Here is a 23,323-nt window from a genome sequence, read left to right as displayed (position 1 = left end):
GCTAAGATGCGAAGATTTGGCTCTTTTCGTACGCCTTTGTTGCAAGCGGATGCTAGAGCGATATTTGCAGCTGGAATCGACGCCGTTTCGCCTCGAACGATGGTAGAAAACGTCCTACGTTTCGACAAGTCTCAGTCGACGCTTCACATCGGCCAAGCGCAACACCGAATCGACAGCAACGTTCGCCTAATCGCTTTCGGCAAAGCAGTCAGTGGCATGATTCGGTCAACGCAAGAAATCCTCGGCGACAACATCAAAATCGCGATAGGATCCATCCCCTTCGGCTTGCAGCGAGAATTGACAGAGAAAAACAAACTCGACCTACTACCGATTCCAAAAAACAATCTCGTGCTTCTCGAAGGAGCTCGAGATAATCTCCCAGACACAGACTCTCAAAACGCAGCTAAACGCATCTTAGACGTGGCTCTCTCTAGTGGAGAAAACGACATTTTATTGACTCTTATATCCGGTGGAGGTTCGGCACTGTTGTCTCTTCCTCCGCCGGAGATTAGCTTGGAGACTAAAGTCGATACGATAAGGATAGTGGCGAAGGCCGGGGCGTCGATTGGGCAATTGAATAGAATTCGAAAAGAGTTATCTATTGTGAAAGGAGGTAGGCTGGCTGAGGCGGCCTATCCAGCTAAGGAAAGAATTAGAATAGCGTTGGGTTACGCTAAAACTACATTCCTACTTTTCTAGGTAGTGAGTTTGATTCTGTCTGACGTTATTGGGGATCCTTTGGACATAATCGCCTCAGGGCCTACGTATCCGATGAAGGATGATGCTAGCGGGTCTGAAGAATGTCTGGATATAATCAATCGTCTTAAAGTGATGTCTTTGGTGCCTCAGACTGTGTTGCAGTACTTGAAGAGTCAAGTTGGCAAGCCACGTTTAGTTCGCAGCGTAAACGTCGAGAATCACGTTATTGGATCGAATAGGATCGCTGTCGACGCGTGTGTTGTGAAGGCAAAAGAACTCGGTTATCATCCTATAGTTTTGTCTACAGAAGTAACTGGTGAAGCTGCGGACGTCGGAAGAGACTTTGCTCTACTCGCTTCATACATTCTTCGAAACCACTATCCCACCAAGAACCTAGAAACGGTCTTTAGTCGCATCCGATTTCCCGTCTGTGTCATAGCGGGAGGAGAGACGACAGTGCAGGTCAAGGGCGACGGAATTGGTGGTCGAAATCAAGAGCTTGCTCTATCAGCTTCGATGCACATGAAGACTGCTCTCAGTAAAGAGGAACGAGAGCGCTGTCTGCTTCTGAGCGGTGGCACTGACGGCCAAGATGGGCCGACTAGTGCTGCTGGAGCTCTAGGATGCAGTGACGTAGTTGAAAGGGCAGAAGACATGAGGCTATCCTGCGCTGACTATTTGAAGAAAAATGACTCCCATACGTTGTACAAGAAACTTTGCAACGGCGACTTTCTTTTAGATACTGGATTAACTGGTACAAACGTTATGGACGTACAAGTATTGCTGATCAAATAGACTGACCGTTGTTTAACTTTTGCTTATGAGCCGACTACCCATGCATATACATTTTTATTGACCACCGTGACTCAAAGATGTCATCTGTTACAGATGGCATCATTATGGTACAGTGTACGTTCAAGGGTAACGCTTATATCATAAACTTATGACGTTATAGTGTCATCGCGGTAAGCGGTGGGAGGCTTTGCATAATGGCAACACGGTGAACACCGGGCCATCATTCTCTAGTTATTTGAAAAGATAATATAGGTTGGTAGGAAACAAATATTACCTTGCTAAAACTCCGTACCAGTAAAATCAACTGCTGACCCATTTGCCATATGCTGTAGCTTTAGAACTCCTTTCCTGGGTACACGTGACTAAGCAACTCAAATAAATACAAACTACAAAAAAGCTAACGCAACCAATTTTGTACAGTTCAATGAATCAGATATCGAGCAGTTTTTCCAGAACGTCAACTAATTGATTGGCGTCCTTCTGTACTCTATGACTCTTGGGAAACCATTTCTCAACGGAAGCTCTGATCATTGGAAGCCTTTTGCGTTCTATATCAGGATGAAACTTTTCTCCTCGTGTCTCCTTTATCTTTTTGATGGGTTGTAGCAGGAAGTCTCTCCATTGGATTCTTCTTCGAAGTTCGACCCACCGCTGACGTGCTGTCATAAAATCTTTCCAAGAAATTTTTGTGTTGTTGCGGCAATACTCGTATGCCGTCGTAGGATTCTGTTCTACTAAAGATATGACTGGAAGATAATCGTAATCTTCATCAAACGATGAGAGACCCTCCGTGACGTAACATTGAATTTTCTCCTCAACCTGGTACGGAACTTGGCCAAGAAATCTATCCGTTTCAAGATCATCGAGAGAGGCCTTCAGAGCATCGATTCTGCCCTTCAGAGCATCGATTTCTTCCTTCATAGCTTTCTTGTCCGATTCGTAAGTCTCAAAAAGACAATCGATACACGCGTGAAGAGCTTGTGCGACGCTTTCGAACGGTTCAGCAATCTGAGCACATCGTTCAAGTTGAACGATAGCGTTGTCGGCAATTTGTGCGTCGATTTTCCGCTCTCTCTTCAGTTCTTCTATGTGCTTGGACAACTGCAAAATGGCGGCCATGTCGGAGAGCTTATGAAGTATGACGCATGCGTACTAAACTGTACTATGAATAGACATGAGCTCATTGGCGTATGCACGGTTACGTAATCAGTGGGCTTGCGGACGCACGACTTTAAGTCATAACTGGGAGCCAGATCCTCGCTTGGTAGTTGGGTATCCTAGTCTCCGTGCTCAGCAGAGGGACGAGGTGGGCGTGTGAGCTATCATTCTAATTACAACCTCGGTCTCTGATTGAGCCGAACTGTACACTACGGTTTCCCAACGGAGCTCCAGAGAGATAAATGAGGAGACTTCAATGTTACGTCACGGACGGTCTCTCATTGTTAGAGAATGATGGCCCGGTGTTCACCGTGTTGCCATCATGCAGAGCCTCCCACGTACCGCTTACCGTACGCGAGTGCATTACATAGTGGGACGTCATAAATTTTTATGTTGCTACAGTGCCAATCAGCATAAACTTCCAAAATCTAAAGCTCGCTATATCGCTGTAAATTTCGCGTACGAGGCTTTTGAGCGCATCGTCAGATTCAGGAAAGCCTAAACTATTTTTTGGAGTGGGTCGCGGAATCATAGAACGTAGTTAGTTTCTTAGCCAATAGAAAGGAGCCCTTTAATCACGTGCAATGACGTCACAAAGGAGTGACGCCAAAAGGCAGAATCTCGAAAAAGGCAAAAAACTCCGAGAAATTCTTTCTACAACTCGCATAGGACGCATTATGTACTAACAAAGTAATTGTCATTCACAAAATCTAAAACGGACCCTGGTAATACCGAAAATCGAGACGATTTTCTTTCAAAAACTGGTGCGCGCGCTAGGCCATAATTAGCAAATTCTTTTGGCGTTCGAATCTCAAAAACGAAGCCGAATTTGAGAAATCCCTATTATGAAAAGTTAGATCTACCCTTTCCCTACGCATCAGTTAAAAAAATTCGAACTATAGGGTACGCTGAGATAGAAAAGGTCGATACGATAAGGATAGTGGCGAAGGCCGGGGCGTCGATTGGGCAATTGAATAGAATTCGAAAAGAGTTATCTATTGTGAAAGGAGGTAGGCTGGCTGAGGCGGCCTATCCAGCTAAGGAAAGAATTAGAATAGCGTTGGGTTACGCTAAAACTACATTCCTACTTTTCTAGGTAGTGAGTTTGATTCTGTCTGACGTTATTGGGGATCCTTTGGACATAATCGCCTCAGGGCCTACGTATCCCATGAAGAATGATGCTAGCGGGCCTGAAGAATGTCTGGATATAATCAATAGTCTTGAGGTGATGTCTTTGGTGCCTCAGACTGTGTTGCAGTACTTGAAGAGTCAAGTTGGCAAGCCACGTTTAGTTCGCAGCGTAAACGTCGAGAATCACGTTATTGGATCGAATAGGATCGCTGTCGACGCGTGTGTTGTGAAGGCAAAAGAACTCGGCTATTATCCTATAGTTTTGTCTACAGAAGTAACTGGTGAAGCTGCGGACGTTGGAAGAGACTTTGCTCTACTCGCTTCATACATTCTTCGAAACCAGTACCCCACCAAGAACCTAGAAACGGTCTTCAGTCGCATCCGATTTCCCGTCTGTGTCATAGCGGGAGGAGAGACGACAGTGCAGGTCAAGGGCGACGGAATTGGTGGTCGAAATCAAGAGCTTGCTCTATCGGCTTCGATGCACATGAAGACTGCTCTCAGTAAAGAGGAACGAGAGCGCTGTCTGCTTCTGAGCGGTGGCACTGACGGCCAAGATGGGCCGACTAGTGCTGCTGGAGCTCTAGGATGCAGTGACGTAGTTGAAAGGGCAGAAGACATGAGGCTATCCTGCGCTGACTATTTGAAGAAAAATGACTCCCATACGTTGTACAAGAAACTTTGCAACGGCGACTTTCTTTTGGATACTGGCTTGACTGGTACAAACGTTATGGACGTACAAGTATTGCTGATCAAATAGACTGACCGTTGTTTAACTTTTGTTGAAAAGATAAATATAATTATTGGGGTTTGGAGGTAAGGCGGGGCAAAATCAAATATAGGGGTTTGGAGTTAAGGCAAAATCAATTATATAAATAATGAATAAAGAATCCATACCTTTATTCTTGTACATGCACATTAAATCACAAATTTCTTCTACAGCACACATGACGCAGACTGCTCCTACAGTAGCAGTAAAACAGAGATAAGATAAAAGCTACTACTATTCTTTATAGCGTGTTTATTCGTTCAAATACATAGCTAGCTCGAACAGATGAAACTGATACGTTTCGTGGTCGTTATCTCTGCACACCCTGAACTGAAGACCTTGACTCGGCTTCAACTTTCTGCTGTACTCATGTGTAAATGAAGATGTGCTAACGTATATAGTTCCTGACGTAGAATTCGGATGAATCTCGAGGCGAAAGTTCCAGTTGGTCGTAGATTGTGGCGCAAGTGCACGACCGCTACTAAGTGCGCCGCTACAGCTGCTTACTGAATCGTCCCCTTCGAAAGCATAACCAAGGTCTGGATTGTAGTTGTATAAGCCAACGCAGTTATTTCCGTCGCAGATTACAAGAAAGAAATCAATGTCACCCGGATCCGTAAAAAAGCAGCCAATCTGAATGGAGTAGGATTTATCGTCATCTAGAACTCCAGCTTCAATCAAGTTGACCTTTGACACAGTATAGTATGAAAAATGCCAGTCTATCGCATGTGTAGGCTAGCTACTTACTCTAAACAACGCATATCCCTGTGTTGATCCATTGCCGAATTGGATAGTTCGTGCAGACACCGAAGATGGTGTCTCCGTAAAATTGGCGTGAGTTTGAAGCCAAAGAGGAGACATGTAGCGATAGAGTAGTAGCGCCGAACTCGAAACGCCCTATGCCAACGTCGTGTGTCATTGGAAAACGCCGTTACATACAGTAAGAGTGAGCTTATGGATGTCGTACTGTACCTGGGTTGATGACACGGCGGGCGTTGGAGGAGGAGCATTCGTCTGGCGAGAGGTAGATACTAAACTTCCGTCAGTCGTACGGTAATAACTCACCGATTCTCCGTCGCTGGCTGCGTCTGTTTGAAGTTGAATGTAGTCGTCAAGCGGAAGACACACAGTGGGCCCCGATGACGGAACAACTAAAACGGAAGAACGATCGCCTCCTGTACACTCATCTGCTGCAGATCCCAGCGAGAAAGTTGAAAAAACGACCACTAGCAACAAGGACGACGTCATTTTTTTAGTTCTGTCTGTAGAAGCAACAAGGCCGGGATGTTACAGGAGTGGCGGTGCCGGACACAGAGTACACATCCGAGTACTAAAAATAGCAGAGGCGGTGACGATCTGCATCTTCCGAAGACAAAACACGGTGTACTTGCACAATGAAATAGTCAGCAGTGCAATGAAAATGGTGACGCACAACGAAGAAAAAAGCAAATACTGATACATTACGGGTTGAAAAGAGACACGCAGCTCGACGTTGCGAGCTCAGTTTGACGGTCAACCACCCGGAATCCGTCAGAAGACGAAAAACGCTTTTGCCAGCTTCGTTGTAAGCACGAACGGTAACGAAAACCATTCTTTCAACGGGCAACGTGGCATTGGACATCGAAGCCGTCTGCCTCAGTCCAACAGATTATAGGGGTTTGGAGGTAAGGCAAAATCAATTATAGGGGTTTGAGGTAAGTATATACACGTATGTTCAGGCAGGCGAAGTATATAGTAAGTATATACTTCGCCTGCCTGAGTAGATGTAGGAAACAAATATTTCAGATGTCGAGCAGTTTTTCTAGAACAGTAAGTAATTGACAAACGTCCCCCTGTACTTTATAACTGTTAGGAAACCATCTTCCAATAGAAGCTCTGATCATTGGAAGCATTTCGCGTTCTACACCAGGATGAAACTCTTCTCCTCGTTCTCTCTTTATCTTTTTTTGATGGGTTGTAGCAGGAAGTCTTTCCATTGGATTTTTCTTCGAAGTTCAACCCACCGTTTACGTGCTGTTGTAAAATCTTTCCAAGAAAGTTCTGTGTTGCCGTGACAATAGCCGTATGCCTTCGTAGGATCCTGTACTACTAAAGATATGACAGGAAGATAATCGTAATTTTCATCAAACGATGAGAGACCCTGGGTGACGTAACGTTGAATTTTCTCCTCAACTTGGTACGGAACTTGGCCAAGAAATCTATCCGTTTGAAGATTAGCACGAGAGACCTTCAGAGCACCGATTTCACCCTTCAGATCATCGATTTCGCCTTTCAGATCATCGATTTCTTTTTTCGTAGCTTTCTTGTCCGATTCGTAAGTCTCAAAAAGACAATCGATACACGCGTGAAGAGCTTGTGCGACGCTTTCGAACGGTTCAGTAATCTGAGTACATTGTTCCAGTTGGACGATGGCGTTGTCGGCAACTTGTGCGTGGATTTTCCGCTCTTTCTTCAGTTCTTTTATGCGCTCGGACAACCTCATGCGTATCTACCACGATAATCTTCCTATCGTAGCCATAATTAACAGGATCCTACAAAGGCGTGCGACTATTGTCACGGCAAGACAGGACTTTCTTGGGAAGATTTTACAACAGCACATGAATGGTGGGTTGCACTTCGAGAATCCAGTGGAGAGACTATCTGCTAAAACCATAAAGAGACAACAAGGGAAAATGTTTCATCTTCATGTAAATGCTTCTGATCATCAGAGCTTCTATTGAAAAATGGTTTTCTCACTGTGCTAGATCACAGGGGGACGTTCGTCAAAGAACTTCATTGAACCGTCCAAAATTGACATTTTGAATTGTGGCGTTAACGTTTGTTTCCGTATTATGTATTTTCTTGATGCTTACCAATCAAACAAGTCAGTATCCACGCCAGTGTTATGTTTCCAAATAATAAGCAAAGTGATAGACAGTGTTACGTATTTACAAATATTTCTGCAAAGGCTTTAACTCACCTCGCCTCAAACACAAACAACTACACTATTATTAGAATTTTCCACTGGCTCGCACAGGAAGAGATTTTAGATTTGCAGTCATACGGTTCGCCCCTAGATGTTTCCCGTTACTCTTAGCCTTTAAATTCCCATGGTCGTCTGCACATGGGACAGAGCTGTCGCGTCGTCTGAGCGTTGAGCCACTTGAGAACGCAGTGCATGTGGAAGCAGTGGGAGCATTTTCCCCACATCAACGGGCAATCGTCGCCGGGAAACTTGCAGTCCGGGCAACAGTTGTCGAATTGCGATCGGCATATGCCGCACGTATCGTCCGACGTGTCCCAGTGCCATACTGCCACGCCGGTCCACTTCTTGACGACGACCTTCATGGTTGACGTTAGCACATGCGTAGTCTACGTAGGAATTTTATTTATTCATTGGCTAATCTATGAAAATACACATGCCACGGTTGAATTAAGACTGCCGTAGGTAGTACTGTCTGAAGAGTTTTGGGAGTCCGGGAAAAGGCTCGTTTCTTGAATCAAACTCAGCTCAGGCTCATTTGTTCTCCTTCTGCACGTCAGCCTCTTCAAGAGTTCTTTCGTTAGGAATGTGTACATCAATGGATTGATAAGTGCAACTGCTGAAAGAATGTATACACCAACGGTGTCCACAACAATTTCTACTTCGGTCATCGGTGTCAATTTTTTTACGTTCTTGGCTAAGAGATACATATTCCAAGCTAAAAGAAAAATCAATAAAATGCCGTCAATAAAGACAATAGCTACCAATTGAAATTCCACCAAAGTAATCGACTGATGAGACTCAAACCTGTACTTTTTGATGAGAAAGAAAGCATACGCGTATGACGCAAGGATCACTAGAATCAGAATGGCCAACATCATTGCTAGGATGATGTTCACTACTTCACTGTGATGACCGCGTATTGGAAATATCACCCAGCACGTCACCCAATTGATCGTTTCGACATCAGCCTCGTTCCTGGGCTGAATTGTTACATCAGCAAAAAAATAATAAGTCAACGCGACGCTCACACCAATAGCCCAAAATACAAAGAGAATATTGCGAACTGTTGACGGAGAGATACGCTTCGGCAATCCGCACAATCCAACGCTTTGTCTAATAGCTGACAGGGCGACTACCGTCATAATTAGAGCACTTAGGATCACGCTGAAGTGTCTAGTTAGAAATGACGTCGTGCACAAGTGTTCAGTCAGAGGCGTCGCTTCCTGGGACCAATTGCGAGTTGCACGTATAGCTGCAAGCCCCATAATTCTAGAGACAGCGAAAGCTCCGTCTGCAGTTGCCAGATTGACAATGAGAAGAGACGATGACAGAGCAACGTGGTTACCACTGAACCAATGTTTCAGTCTCCAGACAATTACAGCCAAGTTGAAAAATAGAGCAACTGCGAAAATGATTATTTGATTTTGCCAAGAACACTTCACCTCCCAATACTGGAGACATAAAATTGCCAAAAGGTTCGAATTCTGCCTATAGCAGATCTCTTTCTCGCTATAGCACGAGATGTTCATCAGCGCCTTGACAGCAGCTGCACTGCCCTGCACTGCCAGTAGACCGCGAGACCTCGTGTATATATACGCTGCGGAGGATGCCCGTGTTATAGCCATAAATGGACCTCGACGACGTTTCTAAATTGGCCGAAAGTTGTGCCTTCTATAACTCGGTTAGCTCAGCTAGCCTATCAGCATAACGTATTCACGCTAAAGAGGGCACAATAACAAAGGTCCAAGGAGAAACAAAGGTCAAAAGGCGTCATGCACTTCGTGCACCCAGTGCACCGTCGCAGTGATCATGACGCTTCGTCAGCAGTGCTAAGATTCGGCCTCTTCGGCCTCTTCGCAGGGCGCTGCTGGCTTAGCAAAAGAAAAACGACCGGTGTTATTCATTCGGATTTGTAAGTTTATTTTTAGCCTAGGCGGATGCCAGCCGACAATTCAACCATCTACGATTCAACTGAGCCAGATTTGGAGAAGCCTTTTCGATTCTGTCGCGGTAGGTAGGAAGCCTATTCGGGCGCTACTCTGTAAACGTCTCATTGGACGGAGACGAAGCTATCTCAAGCTATCTATAGCCTGGCAGAAGAATGTTCCCGCCAATAATTTACTTCGTGCGAGACAACGATTGTCGTTTCGCGTCGCATGTCCGCTTTCGACGATACAGTGACTTTGCCTTCGCTACGGACAAACAAAGCGTTATAAAGAGATAAACGCTAGTCTCGTCCCAGCACGCCTGAGGGTCTGGCTAGAGATATCAAGTGCGCAAATGATGACTGTACCATTTTTTGCTTCTTCTCCGCCTTGCAATCGGCACGCTATCGTTCAAAAGAAAAAAGATTTGAAAGACTCCCCGAGCCTCTACTGATTTATATGAGTGCTGCAAGAATAAAATTCGTTAGTGCACACGTGCCAGCCAGTAGAGAGCTACTGCATTTTGTCACAGCACATTCACATACCATAACAATAAAGCAAAGGAGGGGGCAAAATCGAAACCACACTGGCCGCGGTTCAATAGTAAGTTTCACTTTCGACCCAACCTTTTAGAATATTCGAATTGAAAAAATGATCGAGGGCGTAGACAGAGCACTTACCGCCTGGATATTTCCTAATCAAGAATTTTCTGACTTCGTCGTAAACGAAGATGAGCACGCTGAACGGCAGGGCGGGAGCCCACCAATTGATTCTAAAGCAAATGTGAGTCGAGCAAGTTTTCGTTCGCGAATTGCAAGCACCTCAACGGATGCAGTCTTAGACCAGCATTGAGTCCGGGAGTATAGATAAGGAGGCAAGCGAGCGCCGTTTCAAAAAATAGACCAAACGTCAGACGATGATTCCTATTAATGACAGAAAAGTGTGTGACTCTCTTTTTTTTCCAATGCGGAGGCTCGTCTTACTTCATTCCCTGATGAAACAGCGAATTGCGACGAGTCTTGCATATAATGAGATCGGCCCATTGTACTATGACGATGCTGACAAAGAAGGCCGTGTGACAAGTGTACTCGAGAACTTTCCTGGCCTCGTACGTCTAAAGACACTTATTATTACGCAGGGCGTCGCTTGTACGAGCGGACGATCCAACGCACCCACTGTTGACCGTAGCTGTCCTCCAAATCGTTGATATCGCGATCCTCCCAATCCTTTCGAAGCCCAAAGACTCGTCCCGGCAGAAATCCGTTCTCTCCGAGAATGACGAAGTAAGTGAAAAATCCAGCTAAAGCCTTTAGGCAAAGAAATTTAAAAAAAAAACCTGACTTAAACGCTACGGCACCTGCATCATTCCTATTTGCCCGTACGACATGCTAATCAGCCTCTCGTTCACGAGCTTGTCTCTGACCGGATCGCGCGGACGTCGGTTCATGATGTCCGTCTCCGATTCTTCGTAGGCGAGAGATATGGCCGGCACCAAGTCCGTGCCGAGATCGATGAAGAGGATGGTGATCGTTCCGAGGGGCAGGGGAATGCTGAGAATGATGAAGAGCAAGAAGGGAGATATCTCGGGTATATTCGACGTCAACGTGTAAGCAATGGACTTTTTCAAATTGTCAAAAATGAGACGACCTGCGAGAGAGAAAAATTAGCGAGGCGATTCGCTCTCAGCTACGCAATGAATTGCCTTCTTCGACTCCCGTGACGATGGAAGCGAAATTATCGTCAAGCAATATCATGTCAGCCGCCTGTTTTGACACGTCCGATCCAGAAATTCCCATGGCAATACCTGAATTGACCGGATTTTCTTTTTCCTATACGCCAATTTTTTGTCTGAATTTTTTACCGATGTCGGCTTTCTTCAACGCCGGCGAATCGTTCACGCCGTCGCCCGTCACGGCGACGACGTAACCCTGACGCTGGCATCCTTCGACGATGATGAGCTTCTGCTGGGGAGACGTGCGAGCGAAGACGATTTCCGGATGCTCGCGAATGAGATTGTCGAGCTGTCGTTCCGTCATGTCCTGAAAAGAGAGCGCTGGTACAAGGACTAAAGGGAGATAGGACCCACTTTCAGTTGCGTTCCGTGAACCACAGCCGCTCTGGCATCATTGACGTCGACTTGAGAAGCGGGTATTCCCCTTTCTTCTGCAACTTCTTCGGCAGTGAAATTACCTGTAATCAACATTGGTACTATATCGCCAATCGATTCCGTTTCGTTATTTTACCTTCGGAAATGATTCCCACGCTTCTTGCTATCGCTTTCGCTGTGATCGGATGATCTCCTGTCACCATTATGACCTTGATGCCGGCGCTACGGCACTTGCCGACGGCATCCGGAACGGCGGCTCGAGGCGGATCCATCATGGACATCAAACCGACGAAGCACAAGCCCTCCAACGGAAAATTAGGCTGAAATCGCAAAAAAAGCGTGATTGACACGTGTTGGGGTTATAAGAACAACGGCTCTCACTTCGTCCGTGACGAATTCATAGCCACGCGGAAACTGATCTTCGGGCAAATAGAAGTGACAGAATCCCAGCACTCGTTCGCCGAGACCTCCCATGAAATTGTACGCTTCTTCGAAACCCGACCGATATTCTGCGGTCAAGGGAACCTCCTACAAAAGAGAGAGAACAATCAACGCGTCATTGTCAGACAGAACGTTTTCCTTCTATGGAATTCACTAAGAAGCGCTCAGAGAGAAGATTAGTGACATAAATCATAAGAACAACAAAGACTAGCAGAGTCTCATAGGAAAACATTGTTTCACATCAGAGCGAAGTCGAAGGGAACATTTTCTGAAAAACGCGACGTCGTTCTTACCTTTCCGTTCATGATAATGGTGCTGCAGCGATCTAAGATCCTTTCCGGTGCCCCTGCAGCCACGCACACGCACAAATAGAAAAAAATGCGATGATAAACTATAAAGAGGGCTGGACCTTTCATGACTAAAAGGTATCTTCGGTCGTTCGGATCCTCCTGCTCGTGTATGGAAACCTAAAAATGTAATAGAGGTGAATGCCGCCGACTCAGATCATCGATTTACGCACTTGATACTTGTTCGTTGAATTGAAGGGAATTTCGGCGACTTTCGGATTCCTCTTGCGCATATCTTCGACTGATCCGGCAGCAAGTTCGACGCATTTGAGCAGAGCCGTTTCCGACGCATCTCCCGAGCATTCCCTACACAAAAAACGTAAACAACGCGCACGCCGCCCAACCACTAAGACATCTTTACCTAGCAAATATATGTAGATCATCCTGATCCGGTTTGAACGTGGCACGGTTGCAGAGACCAGCAATGCGACCTATAGCCTTCCAGCCACTAGAAGTCTACAAGATCGTCCTTATTCTTTCTGGTGGTACACTGATTTGCTTTGCTACCTTATCGAATCCTTGACCGCTTTGATCTTCCGTTGTGTCGACTTCGACGATTTCCCCGTCGTACCACAAATGGGCGACGGTCATTCGATTCTGAGTCAACGTGCCCGTCTTGTCGGAGCAAATCACCGAAGCGCTGCCCAGCGTTTCGACCGCCTCCAAGTTTTTCACGAGGCAATTTTTCGAAGCCATGCGTTTGGCCGTCAAAGTCAAAGCAACCTTGGGGGAAAAGGCGAGTGAGACGAGAGAACTCAGACGGTATGAAATCTTACTGTGACTGTTGCCAAAAGGCCTTCAGGCACGTTCGCCACGATGATACTGATCAAAAAGACGACCGCTTCTATCCATTGGTAGCCAAGAGGAAAAGCAATAATGAAGAACGTCACGCCAAGAAAAACGGCGACGGCCGAAATGATGTGAATAAAACGCGCAATTTCTTTAGCGATTGGAGTTTCTAGAGCGAAAAAAAATCAACAACGATTAGACTCTCAAAAGGAAAAAAAAAGGTAGCAACCTCCTATAGATAGACCGCTGGCTAAATTGGCTATACGACCCATAACCGTGCGATCTCCTGTCTTGACTATAATGCCAGTGGCAGCTCCTGAAGAGAGACTTTATTCTCAACGACGTCACTACAGAGACGTGTCTCTGTTCACCTTCCACTGCGTTGGTTGAAAAAAATGCTAGATTTTTCGTCTCTAGAGGCTCGTTATGAGAGCACTCGCTTCCGCGAGACTGAGGCTCCGATTCGCCGGTTAGAGACGAATTATCAACCTGCAAATACATATTTAGTAAAAACATTTCTCTCTAAGATGTCGCATGTATTTGAGCTCACTTTTAGGCCTGATACATTGATCAGTCGAAGATCCGCTGGTATTCTATCTCCGCCTTTGACTTCTACCATGTCGCCGACAACCAATTCGCGTGCACCGATGCTCCTCTTTGACCCATCGCGAATAACGGTAGCAATCTGAGAGAATGAATCCATATAGAGAAATAAAAAAGTTCATTGTACAGCTGTGTCTTACAGTTGGGACCATGGACTTGAAGCTCTCCATTATAGCACTAGACTTGGCTTCCTATAAGAGAGAACGAAATTCAATAGATTGCTATTGAATTTCTCCATCAAACCTGATAATAAGAAAAGACGCCGGTGATAATCACAACAGCGGCCAAGACAACGCCAAGATAGACCTAGAACATTACGTACAACTAATTTAATCGAACTATTTATTTCTTACATAATCCAATTGCGGATTCTCCTCCAGCGTCGTTTGCATTCCGTAAGCGAAAAAACACAACACGGCACCGATCCACAACAGCGTAGCGAAGCCGCCGAATAGCTGCTTGCAAAACTTGATCCATTCGGGAGTCGATTTCGGCGGCGTCAGTTCGTTGTAGCCGTCGCGTTGCAAATATTCGGCCGCTAACGTAGACGACAAACCCTGCGCGCGCGCGCGCGCGCGCAAAAAAAAAATATTAATTTATTTATAGTTTCCGGAAGGAAATTCTTTTTTAAGGTTTCTAATTAATCGATCAAATTAATGTCATTCGCAAATACTTGGCACGTTTTTACGGCGCACGCGGACCACGCCCGTCCGTATCGTCACTTCGGCGTTTTCTCGCCGAACGAACCCCTTTTTCGCACGATCGAATCGCTTACCTGATTCAAATCGGTTCCGTGTCGCGCGCACAATTCCTCCAAGCTGATGCGATGCTCGTCCTGCGGCGTGCGAAGTTACCCACGTGACGCGGGGTGAGAACATCACCGTTTCTGCTCACCATTTCGAGTTCGCGCTTTAGATCCTGCATCTCTTCGGCGCGATCTTTCTTCGTCTGACGCTTTTTCTTCTTCGACGGCTGCTTCATGTCGATTTTCACGCTTTCGGCGTTTTTCACGTCGTAGGTCGCGTTGTTTCCGTCCTAAATGGCACCTACTCGTAGATACGAGGTCTCGACGCGCCAGAAATCGACTTACGGTCCGTTCCGATGCCATGGTGGGATTTCTTTGACGGCTCGAAACGATCGCGTTCCCGGATACTTAGACACGATAAATTGAAATCAATATAGGGGGTTTGCCCAAATAATGACGGAAGCTTCGATAACACCTCTGAATCCACTGCTCCCAGCGCAATCGTCGCACAGAAAGCCCGTTCAGATGGCTTCGACAGCGGAGGCGTCGAAACCAGAACTGTCCACGCCGTCCAAAGCTCGAATGAACTCGGTGACGCGGAGTCCGCGTCTCGCTCGCCTTCGGCAGGGTCTCGAGAACATCAAATCGTGGGGAAAGGGCCGCCATAGGAAGCAATCGTCTCGCCAGCGAATCCGAAGCGGCGATCGAGGCCCCGAACGACCCTATTCGCCGTCAGGCGGCCACGAATTCGAACCGACGTCGATATCGAGTCCCCATTGGTGCGATCAGTGCGGCGACTTCATCTGGGGCATCTTCAGTCAGCCGTATCGATGCAAGCGTAAGATCCGTCTTCTGGGATTTTTCCAAGAACCGGAAATCGAGTCGAGTGTGATTGATACAGGCTGCTTCATCACTTGCCATAGAAAGTGTCGGGTGAAGATCGTGCTCGATTGTCGCGGTCCTTTGACGATTCGAGCTCACATGGTCGCCGCCGGAGAAGGCGAGACGGCGTGGGATTGTAGCATCGAGAGAGGAGAGGACGCGGAGGTATGTGTCGCAATAGGTCATAGAGCGATTTTAGAACGGCTAGAGGCTATGTGTGTGTTTGTCGTTAGAAAAAAAAAGGAGATACTTGTTGAGAAATTGAAAGGGGGCTATGGGGCTATGTGTGTGTTTGTCGTTAGAAAAAAAAAAGGAGATACTTGTTGAGAAATTGAAAGGGGGCTATATCTGTCTGATGACAGAGTCTCTTTCGTGATAGTCCGTCGCTAGAACTGAATTAGAAGAAAAGCGTTCCTTTTCGCGCGCGCGCGCGCACACACACACACACACACTCGAATAGATACATTGATAGTCATACTGATAAGACAGACCTTGCATTGTTAGGGTTCCCTATAAGATATGCTCACGTAGTCGAAATGAATCTCGATGAGGAAGTTTCGTTTTGGAGTAAGGGGATAACCGCTTTCCTTCTCTGTGGTCTAGGAGTCGAACGCAGACAGGGAAATCTCGCCCGACTCTATTTGCCTCGAGGACATTAGCCTAATAGACGACTCGGCTACTCAACTGAATGGCTACGGCAAAGACGCGGCGGAGGACGGAGACCCCAAAATGAATCTAGTGACGAATACCACGCAGTTGACTAGACGACAAACACTCCGGTTTTTTTTCTTTTTAGAGTAAAGACGGCGCCGTATTGAGTGGGACGATTCAAGTCTATCTCACGCTCGGTCGTCCCATACACGTTCTACAATCGAACAGGCCTTCGGGATCGAAAGATGGAGGTTCGACGTCGTCTTCTGCGAATAGTTCTCCGGTCAGAGCGAGACTGGCAAGGGTATCATTGCATTTGTTTTTTTGCCTAAAGACTCTTCTCTCAAACCGCTTCGTTTCAGTGTCAGTCATTTTTCATGCCCGATGATACGGTGAAGAAACTTTTTGTCGACAGCACTACAACTGCAGCCGAAGTGAGTCGATTTATCTCCACTTTTCTCTTTGGTGGATTATTATTACACGTATATTTTTAGGTGATACAGATGTTGTTGGAGAAGTTTCAGATATCGGATAGTCCGGCCAAGTTTGCGCTGTACGAAAGCACGACGGGAAAACTAAAAACCGGTACTATTGATTCTATTTTGCGCTCTGTTGTTCTTACGTGACGTGACGCATTTGGAACAGGTGGAAGGAAATTGTCTGACAACGAGAAGCCGCTCGTAATGACACTTCTGTGGAAGCCCGACAAAGAGGATGCTCGTTGTTTTTGCCTCCGAGATCACACGGAGCCGATAATAGATGTAAGACAAGCAGAAGAGCGCATTGCGTGCAGGGGTCCCATAATTAGAGAGGTCGTTTTCTTATATAGGAAGTCCTAATAATAGCGCTTCCTGTATTCCCCTAAATACTGCCGTCTAGACGAGGGCCTGATTTGTAACTCAGCTATCACTCCCTCCCTGTCTTATTACTTTAATGAAGGGTGAAAATAGAACGTTTCTTGTTATTTCTAACTCATACGTTTTGTCTGTGCCGCTTGACTATTTTTTGCTTGGATTTAGTGGAACTCGTTTGCCGTCGCTGAGCTCCTTAACTTTCTAAAAATGTTGGAACGTGAAGAGTCGCGCCATTTGGACAAGGTTGGGTCTATGGGCACATTTGACGCGGCGTTGTCTGTACTCTTGCCGTTCCGTAGGTCCGCCAAAGATATGTCGAGTACAGGGAACGTCTCATCGTTACAATACGAGAGAAGTTCATAGAGATGAGCGAAGGAGATGTTTCAGTATAGCTGTACATTCTGTACGTTCGCCTCAAAAAAAACCCCTTTTACATATTGAACTGATGTGCCTTGATTCAAGGCAGTGTAAAAAGGTAAAGTGTACAAATAAAATGTAGAATACAGCTAGGGGCCGATTTGCCGACGGATTGCGCTCTCGTTGAGCGGTTGTTTTACATTATAGGACGTCCGATCGGGAGAAAACGAGTGAACGGAACCTGTGTGACGTCCTTGTGTGCCAATTTCAACGGCACCACGTCTCTCCTACTTTTTCTGCTGGGATTCGGTCAAGAGGGAATTGTTAAAGGTAGTCTATCATTAGTCTGTTATACCAAATACAGTGTGTACCAGAAGCCCTTTCTTTGCATCCGGAGAAAGGGCCTGGATTAATGACATCTCATGATTGTGCACACATGCAGTTGAAGCAGTCGCAGAAGAAAAACCAATGCATCAGCAGCAGCAAAAGACGAAGACGAAGTTCAAGCCGACAGACAGCGCTGGTCAAGCATAACGTCAGTTATGTGACTCCTGTTTCTGGTATCCTTCCAAACGACGACTCCTCGCGCGCTTCCTCACACCGACTATCACTCCACCAAGGAGAACAACGCTGAACGCGCAGCCAACTCCAATGCACAGCCTACCGGCGTAGGGCGACGCATGAAATAACAAAACCCATGAAACTCTATATTCTTACCACTCCCACCAAGCCAGAGACGACTTTGGTGGCCCACGATTATAATTTGGGCTTGGCTTGTCCAAACCGGAGAAATCAGAACAGGGCATAAACGATGCAATCTGACTTCTCTCGGACGATGGAACGCTAAAAAGAGCCCCGGCACTTTAATAGATTTAAACGCGCTTCGTTTGCGTCGCGGAATACCAGGAGAATGCATCCTCGCACGACGCCTGATTTCTGTGCCCAACGACAGCCGTCTCGTTTGCGTTGCACGTCGGAAAGGCGCACAAGAACTGCAACAATTTGTTCTTGCATTCCTCGTTGCCGCCGCTCAGAGTGTCGAGGCTCGAGTCGAGTGAGGAGTCGCCAAAGTACGCCTCTCGTTCCGTCGCCAGCCAATCGGGTGACGGCAGCAGATTGTCGCACGCTGAAATCGACGGAACGCGGCATTTTGTCAGCGCAAATGATTTTCCTTTTAGCGCTTCGACATTTTTTATGACGCCTTGTATCATACCCGCGACACTGCTACCACTGCTGCAAATGGCACTTTTAAGAGCGTCGGAGTTTGGACACTTGCTTACCGCCTTGGCACAAACCTAAAAACAGCGGTTGGTTATATATACATATAGGTACAGTATATACAGGTACCCAAGTTAGGGGGGCGAAACTGCAATAAACTACCTGTACCTCCATTAATTGATCTACTAGACTAGCTAGAGGCCGCTAATTCTACCCTATTCCCCCGTGGAACGTTGTTGTATATAAAATCCCTTACCGTCTCAAAGTCAGGAATAACGAATTTTACTTGGGTGCCGGATTGGCACTGAGAAACGACGACGAAGGGGCAGATCATACCCAAGATGCCGTCCGCGCATTTGCTGCCGATGGTCGAACGAAACTTATTGTAAAGCGTCGTCATCTGAGAAGAGTATGATTGGTGATAGAGCCTCGCGTAGTACTCCGGAATGGTAATGGATGACGAGAAGGAGCAGTGGGCAATAGCAGGCCGAGAACAGGCTTCGATGGGGCCCAGGCTGTAGTGAATTTTGTAGTCCGGCGAGTGGCTGCTATTTTTTTGCTCGCTTCCGTCGCGACTTTCTCTTGGAATGCGGAAGAGCGACGTCGTTCTCGTCGTTCTGTGAAGCAGGACGCCGATTGTTTCCATTGCCTCGCGGACATTTTCGACGTCGAGAGCACTGGCTTGATGTAGTAGCAGAAACGACACAATCACACACGCTGCCTTGACCGCCATCGGAGATAGCGTGGAGTTTAGCAAGAGGTTAGAGGGTCAAGAGGCGTGACGTCGATAAAGAGGAAGTGCCGCCTCCGCCTCCACCTCCTCCTCCACACCTCCTCCTCCACACCTCCTCCTGGACGATGGAATTTATGTAATCTGAGGGAATTGCTAGAGGTAGTAGACTATACGCTCCATATAACGATAGTGTTCGAAACGAACTAGTTTCTATTTCCCCAGGTTCACTGAGAAAATTTGCAGCGCGCACAGTGTGTACCATGCAGCTAGACCCTTTCTTCGCATGGCCTGCATGGTACAAGGCAAGCAGAAACTGACATAATGACATTTAATTAATGAAGACTCGAGAAAAGGCAATGACTCAGAAACAGCAAAAAAAGAACTAAATTGCTAGAAGAGACGACATGCACCGAGCTCAAGCCGACAGACGTACAACCAATCAAGCATAACGTCAGGTAGTGGACTCCATCTCCTGATATCTTGCCAAACGACGACTCCTTATGCGCTTCCTCACACTGACTATTGTTCCGACAAGGAGAACAACGCCGATCACGCACCCGATTGCAATGCAAAGGCTACCCCGTGGCGACGCATGAGACAGCGAAACCGAGGAAACCCTCTATTTCTATTCTTACCAGGCCCACCAGGCAAGAGACTTTGATGGCCCACCATGACTTGGGCTCGGCTTTGGCTTGTTTGGTTCATAATTTGGGCTTGGCTTGTCCAAGCCGGCGAAAAGACTTTGATGGCCCACCATGACTTGGGCTCGGCTTTGGCTTGTTTGGTTCATAATTTGGGCTTGGCTTGTCCAAGCCGGCGAAATTAGAACAGGGCGTTGAAATCAGAGATCTTTTAGACGACGGAACGCTAAAAAGCCCGCATTTATTTAATTACCTGACCTTTGTTTCAAGTCGTGGAATACCAAGCGAACGCATCCTCGCATGACGCCTGAGTTCTGTACCCAATGACAGCCGTCTGATTTGTGTTGCACGTCGGAAAGGCGCACAAGAACGAGTACAATTTAGTCTTGCACTCCTCGTTGCCGTCGCTCAGAGTGTCGACGTACGAGTCGAGCGAGGAGTTGAAGTACGCCTCTCGTTCGGCCGCCAGCCAATCGGGTGACGGCAGCATATTGCTGCACCCCGAAATCGAGGGAACGCGGCATTTTGTCAGCGCGAACGATTTTCCTGTCAGAGTTTCTTCAGTTTTCGCGCCACTTTGTATTTTCTCCGCGAGTTGGCCATCATTCTTGCACATGGCCATTTCAAGAGCGCCGGGGTTTGGGCACTTGCTTACACCCTTGGTACAAATCTGAAAACAACGATCAGTTATAGTTATCAAAATCGATACGATATGATAGATGACAGCTATTTCGACAATGTGAAACATAGAAAAGGTTATACGTAACCGCCCAATGTAATAACTATGAACCCTACACACATAGTTAATTTAATATACTGAAAGGCCGTGAATTCTATCTCCAATGGAACGCTGCTGTATCTAAGATCTCTCTTCCGGGTTCCCAGCCTACCGTCTCAAAGTCAGGAACAATGAATTTCACTTGGGCGTCCGATTGGCACTGAGGAATGACGGCGTAGGGGCAGATCATGCTCATAATGCCGTCCGCGCATTCGCTGTTGGTGATCGAACGAAAGTGATTGTAAAGCGTCGTCATCTGAGGAGAGGCTGATTGGCGAAAAAGCCTGGCGTAGTATTCCGGAATGGTAAGGGATGACGAGAAGGAGCAGTGAGAAATTGCAGGCCGAGAACAGGCTCCGATTGGGCCCAGGCTGTAGTGAATTTTGTCGTAGTCGGGCGAGTGGTCGCCATTTTGTTCGCTTTCGTTGCGACTTTCTCTTGGAATGCGGATAAACGACGTCGCTCTCATGGTTTTGTGAAGCAGAACCCCTATTGCCTCGCGGACCTTTTCGACGTCGAGAGCACTGGCTTGATGTAGTAGCAGAAATCCTACAATTACACACGCTGCCTTGACCGTCATCGCACGGAGATTTACAGTATCTGGTGCACGTGACACTTGTAAACGCGCGCTACCGAAAAATGGCGTTTCGACTCCAGTGGCGATTTCAGTGGCGATTTGCTTGCCGTCGGCTCACCAGACGGTCGAAAGAGGACGAATAAATGCACATTCGACGATGGAACGACTCTCGAAGGCTCGTGCTCATGCCTGCCGTGAATTCGCGCAACGGGAGCTCAAGAAGACGCCGTAAAAATGTTTTAGCAAACAAACGATATGCTCTTCGAGCCCAGCAGCCAGGTCCTTTCCTCGCATCCGGAGAGAAGGGTCCGAGGTACGAGGCAAGCAGAAACTGTCACAATGACATTTAATAATGATAGCAGCAATGTGCACACCTACAGTCAAAGCAGCAGCAGCAGCAGCAGCAGCAGCAGCAGCAGCAGCAGCAGCAGCAGCAGCAGAAAGAAGAAGCAATGGCAAAGCCGCATGAAGCAGCAGCAAAAGAAGAAACTAATGAGCTAATGAGCTAGAAGAGCGCGACACCGAACTCGATCAAGCCGAGGATCAAGCACTGTGACGTCAGGTAGTTGGCTCCAAACGACGTCTCCTTGCGCGCTTCCTCACAGTGAATATCACTCCGCCAAGGAGAACGACGCTCAACACGTATCCAAATGCAATGCACAGCCTACCGCGTGGCGAAGCATGAGATAACAAAATAACAAAACACTGTATTCTTACCACGCCCACCAGGGCAGAGACTTTGATGGTCCACCATCATAATTTGGGCTTGGCTTGGACAAGCCAGAGAAATCCGAACAAGGCATAAACTTTGAAATCTGATCTCTCTCAGACGACGGAACGCTAGAAAAGCTCGCTCTGATAGATCTGAACACAATTTGTTTGAAAATACCAGGAAAACGCATCATTGCATGACGCCTGCGTTCTGTGCCCAATGACGGTCGTCTGATTTGCGTTGCATGTCGGAAAGGCGCACAAGAACTGGTATAATTTGTTCTTGCACTCCTCATTGCCGCCGCTCAGAGTGTCGAGACTTGTGGAGAGCGAGCTGCCAAAGTACGCCTCTTTTTCCGCCGCCAGCCAATCGGGTGACGGCAGCAGATCGCCGCACGCCGAAATTGACGGAATGCGGCATTTGGCTTGTTTGGTTCATAATTTGGGCTTGGCTTGTCCAAGCCGGCGAAATTAGAACAGGGCATAAAATTTGAAATCAGAGATCTTTTAGACGATGGAACGCTAAAAAGCCCACTTGTATTTAATTACCCGCGCTTTGTTTCAAGTCGTGGAATACGAAGAGAACGCATCCTCGCATGACGCCTGAGTTCTGTGCCCAATGACAGCCGTCTGATTTGTGTTGCACGTCGAAGGAAAGGCGCACAAGAACGGGTACAATTTATTCTTGCACTCTTCGTTGCCGTCGCTCAGAGTGTCGACGTACGAGTCAAGCGAGGAGTCGAGGTACGCCTCTCGTTCGGCCACCAGCCAATCGGGTGACGGCAGCAGCTAGATCGCTGCACGCCGAAATCGAAGGAACGCGGCATTTTGTCAGCGCGAACGATTTTCCCTTCAGGGTCTCTTCACTTTTCGCGGCGCTTTGTATTTTCTCCGCGAGTTGGCCATCACTCTTGCACATGGCCATTTCAAGAGCGTCGGAGTTCGGGCACTTGCTTACCCCCTTGGCACAAATCTGAAACCAACGATCAGTTATTAAAAATCGACACGATATGATAGATGACAGCTATTTCGACAATGTGAAACATAAAAAAGGTTATACCGCCCAATGTAATAACCCTACACAGAGTTAATTAATTAATATACCGAAAGGCCAATGGAACGCTGCTGTATCTAAAATCCCTTCCGGGTTCCCAACCTACCGTCACAAAGTCCGAAACAACGAATTTCACTTGGGCGTCGGATTGGCACTGAGGAATGACGGCGTACGGGCCAGATCATGCTCATAATGCCGTCCGCACATTCGCTGTTGGTGATCGAACGAAAGTGATTGTAAAGCGTCGTCATCTGAGGAGAGGCTGATTGGCAAAAAAGCCTCGCGTAGTACTCCGGAATGGTAATGGAGTGGTCGCCATTTTGTTCGCTTTCGTTGCGACTTTCTCTTGGAATGCGGATAAACGACGTCGCTCTCATGGTTTCGTGAAGCAGA

At 47.0% G+C, this 23,323-nt stretch overlaps 7 protein-coding genes and 1 long non-coding RNA gene across 10 annotated transcripts; 3 read left to right on the top strand and 5 right to left on the bottom strand.

Moving 5' to 3' along the window:
- Nucleotides 1-5: 5 nt before the first annotated feature.
- Nucleotides 6-1,510, top strand: LOC136183651 (glycerate kinase-like). Its single transcript, XM_065970369.1, is given in 1 exon segment — nucleotides 6-1,510. A coding segment is annotated over 1 exon segment (1,488 nt). The 5' UTR covers nucleotide 6; the 3' UTR covers nucleotides 1,495-1,510.
- Nucleotides 1,511-1,818: 308 nt separating this feature from the next.
- LOC136199381 (uncharacterized) lies at nucleotides 1,819-2,769 on the bottom strand. Its single transcript, XR_010673053.1, has 2 exons — nucleotides 2,697-2,769; nucleotides 1,819-2,646 (listed from the first exon to the last, which is right to left on the bottom strand). It is a non-coding gene; the product is annotated as an uncharacterized lncRNA (long non-coding RNA).
- On the top strand, nucleotides 2,216-4,672 carry LOC136199379 (glycerate kinase-like). The gene is given in 2 exon segments (XM_065989554.1): nucleotides 2,216-3,504; nucleotides 3,555-4,672. Coding segments are annotated over 2 exon segments (996 nt in total). The 5' UTR covers nucleotides 2,216-3,497; the 3' UTR covers nucleotides 4,544-4,672.
- LOC136199380 (uncharacterized) lies at nucleotides 4,649-6,172 on the bottom strand. The gene is made up of 4 exons (XM_065989555.1): nucleotides 5,618-6,172; nucleotides 5,525-5,566; nucleotides 5,300-5,449; nucleotides 4,649-5,239 (listed from the first exon to the last, which is right to left on the bottom strand). Exons 1-4 carry the CDS (start codon nucleotides 5,798-5,800, stop codon nucleotides 4,805-4,807), a joined length of 810 nt encoding a protein of 269 aa, XP_065845627.1. The 5' UTR covers nucleotides 5,801-6,172; the 3' UTR covers nucleotides 4,649-4,804.
- A 3,692-nt stretch (nucleotides 6,173-9,864) lies between these two features.
- LOC136199376 (sodium/potassium-transporting ATPase subunit alpha-3-like) lies at nucleotides 9,865-14,881 on the bottom strand. The gene is made up of 26 exons (XM_065989550.1): nucleotides 14,820-14,881; nucleotides 14,624-14,764; nucleotides 14,505-14,564; nucleotides 14,083-14,286; nucleotides 13,973-14,035; nucleotides 13,870-13,920; nucleotides 13,677-13,811; nucleotides 13,498-13,615; nucleotides 13,356-13,442; nucleotides 13,114-13,295; nucleotides 12,845-13,060; nucleotides 12,699-12,793; nucleotides 12,511-12,643; nucleotides 12,400-12,457; nucleotides 12,284-12,336; nucleotides 11,931-12,077; nucleotides 11,686-11,869; nucleotides 11,529-11,632; nucleotides 11,304-11,481; nucleotides 11,145-11,246; nucleotides 10,800-11,089; nucleotides 10,615-10,749; nucleotides 10,426-10,556; nucleotides 10,264-10,365; nucleotides 10,123-10,214; nucleotides 9,865-10,068 (listed from the first exon to the last, which is right to left on the bottom strand). The coding sequence occupies exons 1-26, from the start codon at nucleotides 14,835-14,837 to the stop codon at nucleotides 10,040-10,042; spliced, it is 3,108 nt and encodes a 1,035-aa protein (XP_065845622.1). The 5' UTR covers nucleotides 14,838-14,881; the 3' UTR covers nucleotides 9,865-10,039.
- A 28-nt stretch (nucleotides 14,882-14,909) lies between these two features.
- On the top strand, nucleotides 14,910-17,641 carry LOC136199377 (ras association domain-containing protein 1-like). Of its 2 annotated transcripts, XR_010673052.1 has the most exons (10): nucleotides 14,910-15,312; nucleotides 15,376-15,521; nucleotides 15,960-16,094; nucleotides 16,153-16,311; nucleotides 16,370-16,441; nucleotides 16,502-16,592; nucleotides 16,653-16,768; nucleotides 17,027-17,104; nucleotides 17,161-17,336; nucleotides 17,426-17,641. XR_010673052.1 is itself a non-coding variant. In XM_065989551.1 (9 exons), exons 1-9 carry the CDS (start codon nucleotides 14,928-14,930, stop codon nucleotides 17,251-17,253), a joined length of 1,275 nt encoding a protein of 424 aa, XP_065845623.1. In that variant the 5' UTR covers nucleotides 14,910-14,927; the 3' UTR covers nucleotides 17,254-17,641. The 2 variants fall into 2 exon arrangements, 1 of the variants encoding a protein (XP_065845623.1); XM_065989551.1 differs by having other exon boundaries at nucleotides 17,161-17,641.
- On the bottom strand, nucleotides 17,578-19,201 carry LOC136199378 (uncharacterized). Its single transcript, XM_065989552.1, has 4 exons — nucleotides 18,693-19,201; nucleotides 18,122-18,513; nucleotides 17,936-18,061; nucleotides 17,578-17,878 (listed from the first exon to the last, which is right to left on the bottom strand). Exons 1-4 carry the CDS (start codon nucleotides 19,167-19,169, stop codon nucleotides 17,755-17,757), a joined length of 1,119 nt encoding a protein of 372 aa, XP_065845624.1. The 5' UTR covers nucleotides 19,170-19,201; the 3' UTR covers nucleotides 17,578-17,754.
- A 279-nt stretch (nucleotides 19,202-19,480) lies between these two features.
- On the bottom strand, nucleotides 19,481-21,193 carry LOC136199783 (uncharacterized). Of its 2 annotated transcripts, none has more exons than XM_065990077.1 (5): nucleotides 20,701-21,193; nucleotides 20,092-20,480; nucleotides 19,927-20,036; nucleotides 19,805-19,874; nucleotides 19,481-19,744 (listed from the first exon to the last, which is right to left on the bottom strand). In XM_065990077.1, the coding sequence occupies exons 1-5, from the start codon at nucleotides 21,166-21,168 to the stop codon at nucleotides 19,621-19,623; spliced, it is 1,161 nt and encodes a 386-aa protein (XP_065846149.1). In that variant the 5' UTR covers nucleotides 21,169-21,193; the 3' UTR covers nucleotides 19,481-19,620. The 2 variants fall into 2 exon arrangements, with proteins under 2 accessions (XP_065846149.1, XP_065846150.1); XM_065990078.1 differs by having other exon boundaries at nucleotides 19,805-19,906; nucleotides 19,992-20,036.
- Between the last annotated feature and the right edge of the window lie 2,130 nt (nucleotides 21,194-23,323).

This window comes from Oscarella lobularis, chromosome 1, assembly GCF_947507565.1.
Source record: "Oscarella lobularis chromosome 1, ooOscLobu1.1, whole genome shotgun sequence".
Classification (NCBI taxonomy): domain Eukaryota; kingdom Metazoa; phylum Porifera; class Homoscleromorpha; order Homosclerophorida; family Oscarellidae; genus Oscarella; species Oscarella lobularis.
Note: the sequence above shows the minus strand (reverse complement) of the source record. Positions and strands in the feature narration are given on the sequence as shown.